The sequence below is a fragment of the Stegodyphus dumicola genome, chromosome 2 (genome assembly GCF_044657685.1).
Source record: "Stegodyphus dumicola isolate Sdum_Otavi_A_Nest chromosome 2, ASM4465768v1".
Classification (NCBI taxonomy): Eukaryota; Metazoa; Arthropoda; class Arachnida; order Araneae; family Eresidae; genus Stegodyphus; species Stegodyphus dumicola.
In genome coordinates, this window is record NC_140769.1 from 251962982 (window position 1) to 251975499 (window position 12518).

The 12518-nt window shown below is 31.9% G+C and overlaps 1 protein-coding gene across 12 annotated transcripts in view; it reads right to left on the minus strand.

The window, feature by feature from the left end:
* Orp8 (Oxysterol-binding protein-related protein 8) overlaps positions 1-12518 on the minus strand; it is a 298051-nt gene that overhangs the window by 36353 nt on the left and 249180 nt on the right. For all 12 annotated transcript variants that reach the window (XM_085812018.1, XM_085812020.1, XM_085812025.1 and 9 more), the window contains 5 exons: positions 9424-9590; positions 5816-5887; positions 4140-4252; positions 3189-3369; positions 2572-2668 (listed from right to left, as the gene is read on the minus strand). In XM_085812018.1, the coding sequence (XP_085668144.1) occupies positions 2572-2668; positions 3189-3369; positions 4140-4252; positions 5816-5887; positions 9424-9590 (630 nt within the window). The remainder of the gene's footprint in view (positions 1-2571; positions 2669-3188; positions 3370-4139; positions 4253-5815; positions 5888-9423; positions 9591-12518) is intronic.

The following is a 12518-nucleotide window of genomic DNA, read 5'->3' on the forward strand; positions in this document are numbered from 1 at the left end:
TTTATTGCACTAAATGATTTTATGACTGAAAAAAATACTTCTAATTTTTAAGAAATTTATAGTTCATAAATATTACATATATATTGAAGAAATAAATCTTAATCATTCATAACTAAAACTATACAATTCTCAGTATATACACTCTTTTGCAAAAAAATCGAAGCACCAAGAAGGGCTTTTGTGATCGTGACAAAATTTAGTATGCAAAAACATCTTGATCGAGCCTGCAAATGATCGAAGTTTCAAAGCAAATGAACAGGAATTGCGATCATAGTGCGCATTTCTTATGCGCAATTCACAAAGTATAAAACCAGTAAAAGAGGCGGAAAATGTACCTTTTTTTCTTGCTGCCATTGTAATTCCGTAAAGAAGACGCCATCACGATAATATCGAAGACCTTACAGACAACTAAATGACTTCGAATGTGGTCGCATTGCAGGGTTGCATGAAGCTGGTGGTCATATCGAGCAATAGGCTACCACCTGCAAAGTACAGACACTGCTGTGCAAAGATGTTAGCAGCAATGGGTGCTACAAGGAAATTGCTGACGAAAAGAAGCCTCTGAAAAGCCAAGGAAACAAATGTGAGGCAAGATAGGATGACTGCTGTTCGCCAGGCCCGAACAGCCCCCAACAGTATCATTGTTGACTATTCAACACAATACAGCCACGTGTATACCTCCTGTGATACTGTCCACCATCTCATGGTGCTTGTCTGAGGAGAGGTTACGGTCACAGAGGCCTTTAAGACGTTTGCATTTGACCACACAACATTGACGGAGTTGTCTAAAGTGGTGTCGCAGCCAATCATTATGGCTGCCATCAGACTGGCACCCTATAGTGTTCAGTGATGAACACCGCTTCACTCTTGAAGCAGATGACCATCGTGTTCGTGTCGGGAGAGAACGGGGCCAGCCTTTGTTTTACAAAAGCATACAGCCATAAGCCCTGGTGTGATGGTGTGAAGCGCTATGTGTTATGACAGCAGGTCATCTTTAGTCATCCTCCGTACATCTTTAACAGCTTAATGATATGTTGATACCATCTTGTGGCCGGTTGCATTACCCTTCATGGCACCTCATCCTGGGGCCATTTTCCAACAAGATAATGCCAGGCCACATACTGCTCGCATATCTCTGGACTGTCTCTTTGTGGTTGATACTCTTCCTTGACCAGCAAGGTCACCAGACCTTTCACCAATCGAGTATGTCTAGGGCATGGTAGGCCGCCAGATTCAGGCACCAAAAAATATCGCAGATCAGGAGCAACAACTGATGAATGCATGGCAGAATGTGTCGTAGAATGACATTAGGAACCTCTACCACTCCTTGCATTGATGAATTCAAACATGCATTGCTGCCAGGGGAGATTCGACCAACTACTAATTTGAACACTCAGTGGGTGACTGTAAGCCGTGAACAGGTATTATAACCTTGATTTTTAAATTATTTTATTACCTGTGTATGAGCTATACACACATTCAATTTCATCAAAAACAACCACTTCCTTCATGTTGTTTCTATTTTTTTGCAAAAGATTGTATATATATATTAATTTTTATTTTTTCCTTTTAAATATGTATATATATATGTAATTTTTTTTAAAAATAAAACAGAAAAAGAAATTAAAATTTTAGTCACTAACATAGTTTAAGTTTAAGAAAGCTTATTTAGTTTTTTAATCATTTTTTCCTGGAAAACAATTTATAGCACTAAATAAAGACTTTAATTTCATTAGCATTATAAATGTAAAGATTAAATATACATCAATTTTTTTTTTTTACTCTGTGACTTACCAGATGAAGCAATCTTTCAAATATTTAACTGATTTTAAAGATTTGAAGATGCAAAAGACATTTGTTAATTAAAATAAATAAATAATTACAAAAAAATTTTAAAAATTAAAAAAAATATTATCTAAAATTCCATTATACATCTTAACAACTAGCTAGTTGACTTACTTACACTTTTTTAGTCTAAGCATAATGTATGAAGAAATCATTCATTTGAGTTTATAGAAATTATTATACTCTTTATTAAATAACTCTATAAAATAATACATCCAAGCATCTGACATTATATATATATATATATATATATATATATATAAGTACAATCAATTCAGAATATATTTATTGAAATAAATATTTACTTTTATTAAAAATGGCATTATTTTAACCCCTTAACTGCCACGGACGTATATATACGCCTTGCTCAGCCGATGCGTTAACTGCCCCAGGCGTATATATACGTCCTTCCAAACTGCTATCATTTGCTTTGCTGCTACACCTAAAATTATTCGCAAAGTTAACGCATCGGCTGCGCATTTGGGGCAGTTAACGCATCGGCTGAGCAAAGCGTATATATACGCCCGCGGCAGTTAAGGGGTTAATACATTTATACATGTTCATATATAATATAAGTTTAAAATGAGAATGATTTTTTATTGAATGATTAAATATTTAAAACTTCCAAATAGCAACAGTTCATGTAAACAATAAAAACAGATTAAAAAAATTTAAATCATAAAATTATGATATAAAACTATTGCATGCTTCTATTGTTAAACTTACCATAAAATTTTGATTTTGCCAATATGCTGCCTCGTATGCAGAAACCATCTTGACGATTGCTAACATAGAATGCAGATACAGGAGGATGATGAGATACCTTGAAATAAAGATATAGCAGTAATTATATAAATTTTCAACAGCAAACTCATATAGGATATTAATACACACATTAAAAAACATATGAAAAATCATAGTTCTGTATTACAATATATCAATACAATTAAACCTTCATTGAGGATATTCCCCTTTAACAGATACAGAAGGTGTTAACACATTTTTTAGAACAATTTAATAATGAATTTAAAAAAAGCATATATTTTGGAATAAAAATTTCTGGCAGCAGCTTATATAAAATGGGAGGCATCATATTCTACTTTTAAATTTATTCTTCTTTCAAAATATCAAAAAGGTACACACTGAAGGTACATTTCCCAATGAACAATGGGCTTTATATTAATTGATGCAAAAATTTCAGTAACAAATGAATATGTATTACTACTTTTTGGAAAAGAGCTTCACTTTAATACTTCTTCCACTGTATACACAGTGAAGCACTGTATGCAACAGCAATAATTAATTTTCTACACTATCAACAAGTTCGTTATCTGCGAAATTACCTGCTCTGCAACATAAAATGTCCTCTGATCAGAATCTCTGTGCTTCCAAAAGCAACGAAACATTTCACCAAGAATAGGATTATATGGCTTTTTTAAACCCTTTGGTTTTTTGTAAAATCCAGACAGGTAGAATTTTGTTACCAGTTTCATTCTTGTAAATGGATCATCTTCAAGAACAGCACTGAAAGTATTAGATAAAATTAATGTAAGCAATTCATTAGCTATAGTAATTTTTTGTTATTTTTAAACAGAAATTAGTGCAAGCTACATAATAGTAATACATATGTAATAATAAGAAAGTAAATAATACATATTCAAATATTAGTTTTTTCAGTCTCGCATAAATAACCAGTATCAAGTACCATCAAGTTTTTCAGTTTCAATTATCAATTCAAACATTGGTACTGATTCATCTGCATTTTCATGCCAACTGATGTTCAATTTTTTTGGGTCATCGAAAAATGTTGTTTGCCAGCTTTACCCTCATAATGTTTTATTCATAAATAATAATAAATTAAAAAGCATTTTATAAGAAACAAGAAATTTTATTGGTGGGAGACAAAATGCAGTAGGACTGGGATAAATAACCAATTAGTGAAACTACAGCATGCAGATCTACATACACTTTAAACATGCAGGTATACCAAAAAATATGTAAAAAGCATGGCAATGAGTACAAACAATCAAAACCTATTCAAATATTTTCTGAATATACCATACTGCAAAAGAGATTGATAATATAATCAATAATATAATCAAATGAGCAAGAACTGACACAAAATTATAAAAAGAGTAAAACAATTTATATTCTGCAAACATAAATTAATGTTTATATTTAAAAAAAAAGGAAAACATTCAGGTTTATCTATATGAGACATGCAAAACAATTAAGCTTATAAAAATTGTTGTAGGCATCCTAAATAATTAAATTTGCGAACAAATTTGTCTTACCTGGAGAGAATATCACAATGGTAATAATAATCTGACAACTTATCCAAAAATGAACGAGGTTCCAAAATAAATGTTGGAAGGACAACTTTGGATAAATCCATGCCTGGCCTAACCTACATTATAGAAAGGAAATGAAATCATAAGGATTTCAACAATTGAAGAAAGTGATTAAGAATATGAGACATATAACAATGTAATTTACACATCACTAACATTATTACTAATTTTGTTAGGTAAAATATCTAGACAGGTTTTCTTATGTAATATATGAAAATTCTAGTTTTAGTATAAAACTGAAAGGAATTAATTCATAAAATAATACAAAGTATGAAAAATATTATTTTAAAAAACATATTAACAGAATAAAAAACAGAAAGATGAGAAGTAAAAAGAAAAAGGAGCTTTTATGAAAAAACCCTTTACTTCCAACTCATTTACTGGTAAAAATGAAGAGCTTCAATAAAACAGCTTAATAAAGAACTAAACCAATTTTTTTAACGTAAATCAAAAACTGTTACAGACATAAAACAGCAAACAAGGAAATTTTTAAAATCTATGCACAGCAAAATTCTAATAATATGGCATGAGAAAGAAAGACTTTAGATCAGACTAAAACTGTATGATGCTGCAAAGATATTTTTTTGTGCGTTACTGAATATACTAAAGAATGAAAATGTTGCATAGAGTACTTCTGCAAACTAAGTAGTAATTTATTTATAGTTTAATTATATTTAATCAGTTTCTGCTTTGAAATTATCAATACTGAATATGAATTCGATGAAATCTTTCCAAAGAGTTCAAATATTCACTTGCTGTGAAAATTAGTAAAGAAACAATCTTGTATTTGGCATAGATTTAGACAAAATCTATGCCAAATAGAAGATTGTTTTGTCTATAATACATAGATTTCTCTAAATCTATGCCAAATTACAAGGTTATTTCTTTACTAATTTTAAGATACATAACTTTTTTCAAAATGATTTGCACATTTTATTTAAATAATATGCGAATCTAAAATTTCCAGTAAGAATATTTTTAGTGTTATTAAACCCAGCCACAACTATAATGAGCTTCAGAAAATTTGAAATATTAAATTAGTTTAGATCTTCATCAAAATTCATTCTTTATTTTAAAAAATATAATTTAATAGATTTTAAAATGAATTATTACAGATTTTGTTTCATTTCAAACTTTTAAAACATAAATCATCATTTCTGTTATTTCCCTGAATATATAAGACAATAACTAAAAATCAGCACAATAGTGACATTAAGATTAAAAGAGTTACCTAAAAATTATTAAAAAAATAGCATATAAGTAAAATTTTGCATTACATACATGTGAAAATACACTCAAGCATGGATTTGTTATTTTGAATATGTTTTGGCTTATTTAAGAATAGTTATAATCAATATGGAAACTATAAAACATGCAGTTATAATAATTACATAATAATAACAATGCACTTTTAATTGCAGTTTGCATTCTATGTTAATTTTCAGAATGATAATGTAAAGAAAACTGGAAATCTGTTTAGAGGATGGGAGGGATGTATACATACAGTAAATTTCAATATTCCGAGTTGAAAATTTAGATTAAAAATAATAATTATTAAATAATAAAATTTAGTAACTGATGATACATTATGTCTACATTTTACTAAAATAAAAAACTACCTGTTTCACTAGTGTCCATATCAGGGATTTATTTTCTTCAGCTACTTCTTCCGTCTGCCCAGCATCACCAGCCTATGAGAAGAAAAATATCAAAATAACATTTCATCATTTTGTTCTGAATTTTTCCCCAATTGCTTTACACTAAATTTACTACATACGTCAACTATGTAGTAAATGAATTTCAAATCTGAAATTTTTCTGAACGTCTCATTTTCGTGAGCTTCAATAATTAATTTTTTAAGATCTCCTCAGAAGATTTTTTTCCGATTTTCATAAATTCCATATAATTCCACATTTTTGAGGAGGGGAGAACAGTTTTAATCAAGGAAAGACCCATTTAATGTGTGAAGGGACGGGGGAAAGCCACACAAAATAAAAGCAGAAAATATTTACAGTCATAGGCAGCTTTCATTAATAAAGCTTTTCAATACACAAACAATCTACTGATTTAAAAGGTAAACAAATCTTTAACGAACATTACAGACTTCAGAAATATAGAATTTCCTCTTTTATGCAAAATAACACATTTTTCAGCATTTCTGATTTCAGAGTTGCTTTTAAAGCCTTTTGAGATATGTTAAAAGTAACATCATATACAGTACAAAGTCTTTAATCCGGACCTCAAACTTACAAACTTTCTGCGCATACGTAAATGCTACGCATGCACATATGCGTTTATGCATGTGCATAATACCTTTATGCATGCGCATAATATGTTTATGCATGTGTGTTTAATGTATAACGGGCGGCATAAACTAGGCTAAAATTATCCAATTGTCTATTTCAGTTAATGTTGCAGATTGAGTTGTTCCTTAATCTTCTAATTGGATCCGGCTTATTATTTTTTGCAGACTGTTAGAGCAATTTTATAAAAAGTAAGCTTGAACTTTCGATTATGTCAAAAAGATTTTCCGATTCTGGAGCTGCCAAAGGATCTACAAAGCAAAAGCATGTTTCGATGTCCATCAAACAAAAAGTAGAATTGCTGCAAAAAATGGATAAAGGCATAAAGAAAGTGACAGAAAGGTTAGTGAAAACGAAAAAATTTCGATTGACATATTAAAGAGAAAGTATTAGCACATAAAACGAAGCAACTTAAACAACTTACATTGAAAGAAATGTTTAATAAAGTAAACAAATAAATATTAAGCTTTTTTTTTGTACATTTTGATACCCTTTAGATCATAATTGCTCTTTATTTCATAAATTATGGTTTCATATTTTTAATTTTATAATTTCTGTATGCCATCTTACCAGATTTAAATTGATGATCTATAATCCGGAAAAAACCCTAATCTGGAATCGCCAAAGTCCCGACGAGTCCGGATTAAAGACTTTGTACTGTATATAATTACACCTTCTTTTAACACACACTTTAGAGAAAATCAACCCATATATAGTATGAAAATTTATAGGTCTTTGAAATTTTAATTAATCCTTTCCATATTTTCTTCTTTCACAACTATACATGATAGTGATTCTCAACATTCAATAAAACTCAGACATTTTAAAATCAATTGATGATTATTTTTTATGACATTTCAAGGCAAGAAACTTAACACTCACGATATCAAAATAATAAATGACATAATTTCCTACCCTACTTCCAATGCAGTTCTGATACTTCATTAAAATTATCAAATTATAGTCCTGTATTAAAATGCTACAGTTTATTGGGGGAAACAACTCGAATTCCGCCCTAATCTTAGTTGTTTCTGTCAGGTGACACCAAGAGCCATAGCTAGGGTTTTTAGCACCCAGGAGACAACTGAAGAATTTATGCATCCTCCTGTTTACCAAAAATGGAAACTATTTTATAGTATCAAATAGACGCCTCCTGGATGCTATGCCCAAGGACAGATGTCCTGCCATGTCCCTCTGCAACTGACCACACCTATTGTTTAAGTCACTATTTGAAATTCCTCCCACCTAAGAATTGGGTATTCTGAAATACCAAGGGGAGAATTTTTGTTTGAAGGTTTTCTTGCAAAATCTAGAGATTTTCCATAAAGATTTCAAGTGCAATCACAAACTGCTAACAATCGACACTGAAAAGTTCACTGATTGCAACAAAGCAGATAAATTGTTGTCATTTTGGAATTGAAAAACATTTGGATGAAGGGTTAAAAAGAAAAAAATCCAAGCAGCAGCTTTGGAATGGAAAGGCAGTTAGTTATACATATATACTCAACATATTCTGTTTAAGACACAACAGCAGTACTGTATTTTGGTTGCATTAGGTAATGTTATTTGTAAGCAATAAAAATAATGTAAGTGCAAAGCACTAAACTGTGAATTCAGAAAAAAAAAAAAAAGATGGTAAAATATTTAGACATACTTCATTGTGAAATACTTCCATTTTTCTGTTATAATTGTAATATATTTTTTAAGAATTTACTTGCAATTTTTTTTTCAAATGTAAGTCAACAATATTATTATAGGCATTTAATACAGATAACTGCTTGACAATTCTTAATATTTCAAAATAAGACCATTATGTAAATGAAGTAGTCTTGCAATATTTACTGCTTTCTTAATTGCATCATACATTAGAGCTGAAATGTTTTAAGTATGGTTACAGCAACCAGAAGCAGTAACAGCTAGCAGGAGGAGAATAATTCCTGAATTTAATTTCTTATTACATCAGAAACTTTTTCAGATACCTCAAAAAATGTAATTTTCTCATTATTTTTATGATTCGCATTTCCCTCCGGCATTATTAATACTGGAAATTTCCAATTGGATGTTAGAAATATGACATAAGATTATGCCAAAGGACTATCATTTGTGGTTTTAACCTAGAAATACATAATGAAGACTCAGTATGATCATAGTTATGTAAATGAATACACATAAGATTTTTAAAAAATTCTGATTTTTTCTTTACACATTTTTCTAACATAACAGATTGCTCTCACTAACTATCAGGCTGATAAATGTAATCCTACACCCGCATTTTAATGTTACATGTCACGTACACTAAATATTTTATAAGAATGTTTTTAATAGTAAAATCTGAGTCTATTGTTTTATATTCACATCTATAATTTTAAGAATTTTATTTTTTGAACTGTTGTTTAGTTGCACAATATCATACTATTCTATCTGCTCATTAAAACCTAAGGATGATGGGTACTCTTCTGTTATCAGGACCAAATTCATAAATGCATGTGCATATATATGTGTGTGTGTATACACATCCATCCATAAATACATGCATACATACATACATTTATGAATCCGGTCCCGATAACAGAAGAGTACCGGATGACATTTTTAAATTATCTGTTGCAAAGATGGTAATGTAATAGCCAAAGGATACGACAGACTGCGTTTTGATGCACAGAACTTCACAGCAGCATACAGAATGTATCAATAATAAATGTTTACATATTGAAATAAAATCCCTATAAATTAATAACAGAAATGAAATCAATGGAACTTTGTAAGGAAAACAAATGAAAAATTTTATTCTATTTACTTAGAAAAGAAGACCTAAACACCAAGACTTAAAAAAGAAAGTATGATATGTATTTGCAGTAAGAATGAAGGAATAGTAATGATAGACGAAATCACAAATGAAAGAACAATAATGCCAAGGAACATACCAATCCAAATTCTTCATAATCATTAGCAACATATGGAGTTTCTACAGGAGGTGTTTCTACATCTTCTACAGGTCGTGTATCAGATTCTGAGTCTGTGGAATGAATACTATGGATACCATCTATATCACCTTCTCTATTATCATCAGTATGAACATCATCATCCAGATCTACAGATTATATATATATAAAAGATGTTAGGAGATAGGAAATAAATACGCATAAAATACTAACATAAAAATAAAGTATAGAACAAGCAAAAACATTTATGAATGCAAAACGTAAGTGATGCCATTCACAAAAGGCTAATGTTATTTTTAATAGTTCACTGGCTTTGCTGCAACATCCTCCCCACCCAGTCAACCTCCAGGGGGTTGACCAGCTGCACAGGTCGAGTAAACGTATGTCCATCGGTGCGCAGAACACAAGTACGGACTTTCTTGTCGCGGCCAAGGATTAGCTCCTCAACACGGGCCTTTTTCCAGGTGTGGCGAGGTCAAACATTTTCTTGTAGTAGGACAATGTCTCCTTTCCAGATTTTATTTGATTCAGATGGATTCCGCATTTGATGAAATGTACACAAGTCCATCAGATATTCCTTTTGCCATCTTTTCCAAAAGGAGTCCATCACATGTTGACTATTCTTCCACATACGATTTAAATTTGTATCAGGATTTGTGGGGCTGGAAGGTATAGTAGTTAATTTCTTTCCTACAAGGAAGTGAGAGGGAGTTAAAGCTTCCTCAGAATCATCTTTTATTCCGCATTCATGGACAATTGATCTACTGTTAAGAGCGGTTAAATATCACATAATACAGTGATCAAACAAGCGTCATCCAAAAGAGCATTACCTAATGTTTTCCGAAAGCATCGCTTAATTGAGCCTATCATTCTTTCCCACCATCCTCCCCACCAAACCGCTCGTGGGGCAATGAATTTCCATTTGATGTTGTGGTGGGCATAAAAATATTGTGCCTTGACAGAGGATATAGTATCCCACAATAATTTCAGCCCTTTGCCCGCAGCGCAGAAAGTTGTCGCATTATTAGTGTACACTGTATGAGAAAGTGAACGTCTAGAGACAAAACGTTGTAATGCAAGTAGGACGACGTCAGTACGCAGATCGGAAACTAATTCTAAGTGGATAGCTCGAGTTGTAGCACATGTGAAGATGACAATGTAAGCTTTTGTAATGGATTTATTATTTTTTATGTAGAGTGGTCCAGCAAAATCAATTCCGGTAGTTTCGAAAGGAGATTACTTTTGTATTCGCTCAGCTGGTAATGGAGCTTCTATCTGTTCACTTCTCTTTTGTTTCAGTATTTTACATGGAAGGCAAGTCTTTATCACCTTTTTAATGGCTTGCCTGGCTCTTAATACCCAATATTCTGAATGAAGCTGAGAAAGTACAATCCGAACACTGAGATGATACATTCGTAAATGTGTTTGGCGTATCAGTAGGCTTGTAAAATGATGAGAACCTTCCAATAATATGGGATGTTTTCAGCATGAGATAAATCAGAAAATTGTAGTCGACTACCAAGAAGTATAACATTGTTCTTGAAAAAAGGGTTACATTTTTTTATCCTTGATTTCTTAGAGAGTGATTTTCCTGTCAACAGAGCTTCATATTCTGAAGGAAAGGATTCTTTCTGAATGGTCTGTATCCAATAAATATAAGCTTCATTTAGTTCTGTGGCATGTAACTCACCCATTAACTTTTCTTGTTTCCTACAGTTGTGAATAAAGCAAAGAATCCAAGATGTTACACATAACAATTGAAAGTAAGAACTGTAGTTTCTAGCCTTTATGATTGGTTGAGTAGATATGATGTGAAGAGTCTGAACTTTTTCTTTCTTTGCCTCTAAGTTATGACTGTAATCTTTAGAAATAGTATCAGAATGAGGCCAACATTCTGGTGATTTGTGTAACCATGGAGAGCCGTTCCACCAAATTTCCAGGTTTTTTAGTGTTGATGGTGAAACACCTCGAGAAAGTTTGTAAGCTGGATCGTCTTTGCCAGGGCAATGTCTCCATTGTGAAGGATTAGTATAGGAAATAATTTCTGTTCCTCTGTTGCTAACAAAAGTTTTCCAATTGTTGGGGTCACTGCATATCCACGCTAAAACAACTTGAGAATCACTCTACAATGTTGCATTTGACGAACAGATGTTTGTTTCAGCACAGAAATATTGCAACAATTGTGCTCCCATCTAAGCTGCCAACAGCTCCGAACGAGGTAAGTAACTTTCTTTATAGGAGCTAGTTTGTTGCGACTACACACTAAATTCACATTCGATTGGTCATCTTTAAAGGTAACAATGCACAGAACTGAACCATAGGCACGTTCAGATGTGTCACAAAACACATGAATAGCAAAAAGAATATATGATGAAATGCCTAAGCACTGAAGAATTTGAAGGGAGCAAATGTCATCAAGTTCTTTTACAACTGCATACCATAAAGTTGATAAATTAGCAGGTAGTAGTTCATCCCACTTGATTTCAAGAATCCATGTATCTTGGAATAAGATTTTCCCAAGGATAGTAAATGGTGAAAAAAGTCCTAAGGGATCATAACAACTAGCAATGCAGCAGACTCCCCATCTCTTTCTAAGTGGTTTGTCTGTAGAAACACAGAGGGAAGTCTTGAATGCATTCTTCAAAGTTATCAGAATTTGTATTCCAGGCAATACCTAAAACAGTTGTTTCTGTTTTGTCAGATTCTTCATGTGTTTGTAGTACAACTTTGAGTTTCAAAGAGTTTGTAGCCCATTTATTCATAGGCAATTTCATTAGAGCCATTAAATTCTTGATCTCGTGATATAGCATTATAATGCAAGATTCAGTTTGCATACTAGCAAGAAAGTCATATCCATATAGAGATGTTTATTTATCATTGGTGCAGCAATTGGAAATTCTGCGATATGTTTTGCAGCCAATTCTAAATGGTAAACGAGCCAAATGGTAAACGGCCAAATGGTAAACGAGTAAATCTGTAAACAGTTATTTCATCTGTAAAAGTAGTAGGTTGAGATGAATCAGCTTTTAATTTGTACCACAAAAATTTTTTGACGTCCCTATCTTCTTTATGTAGTG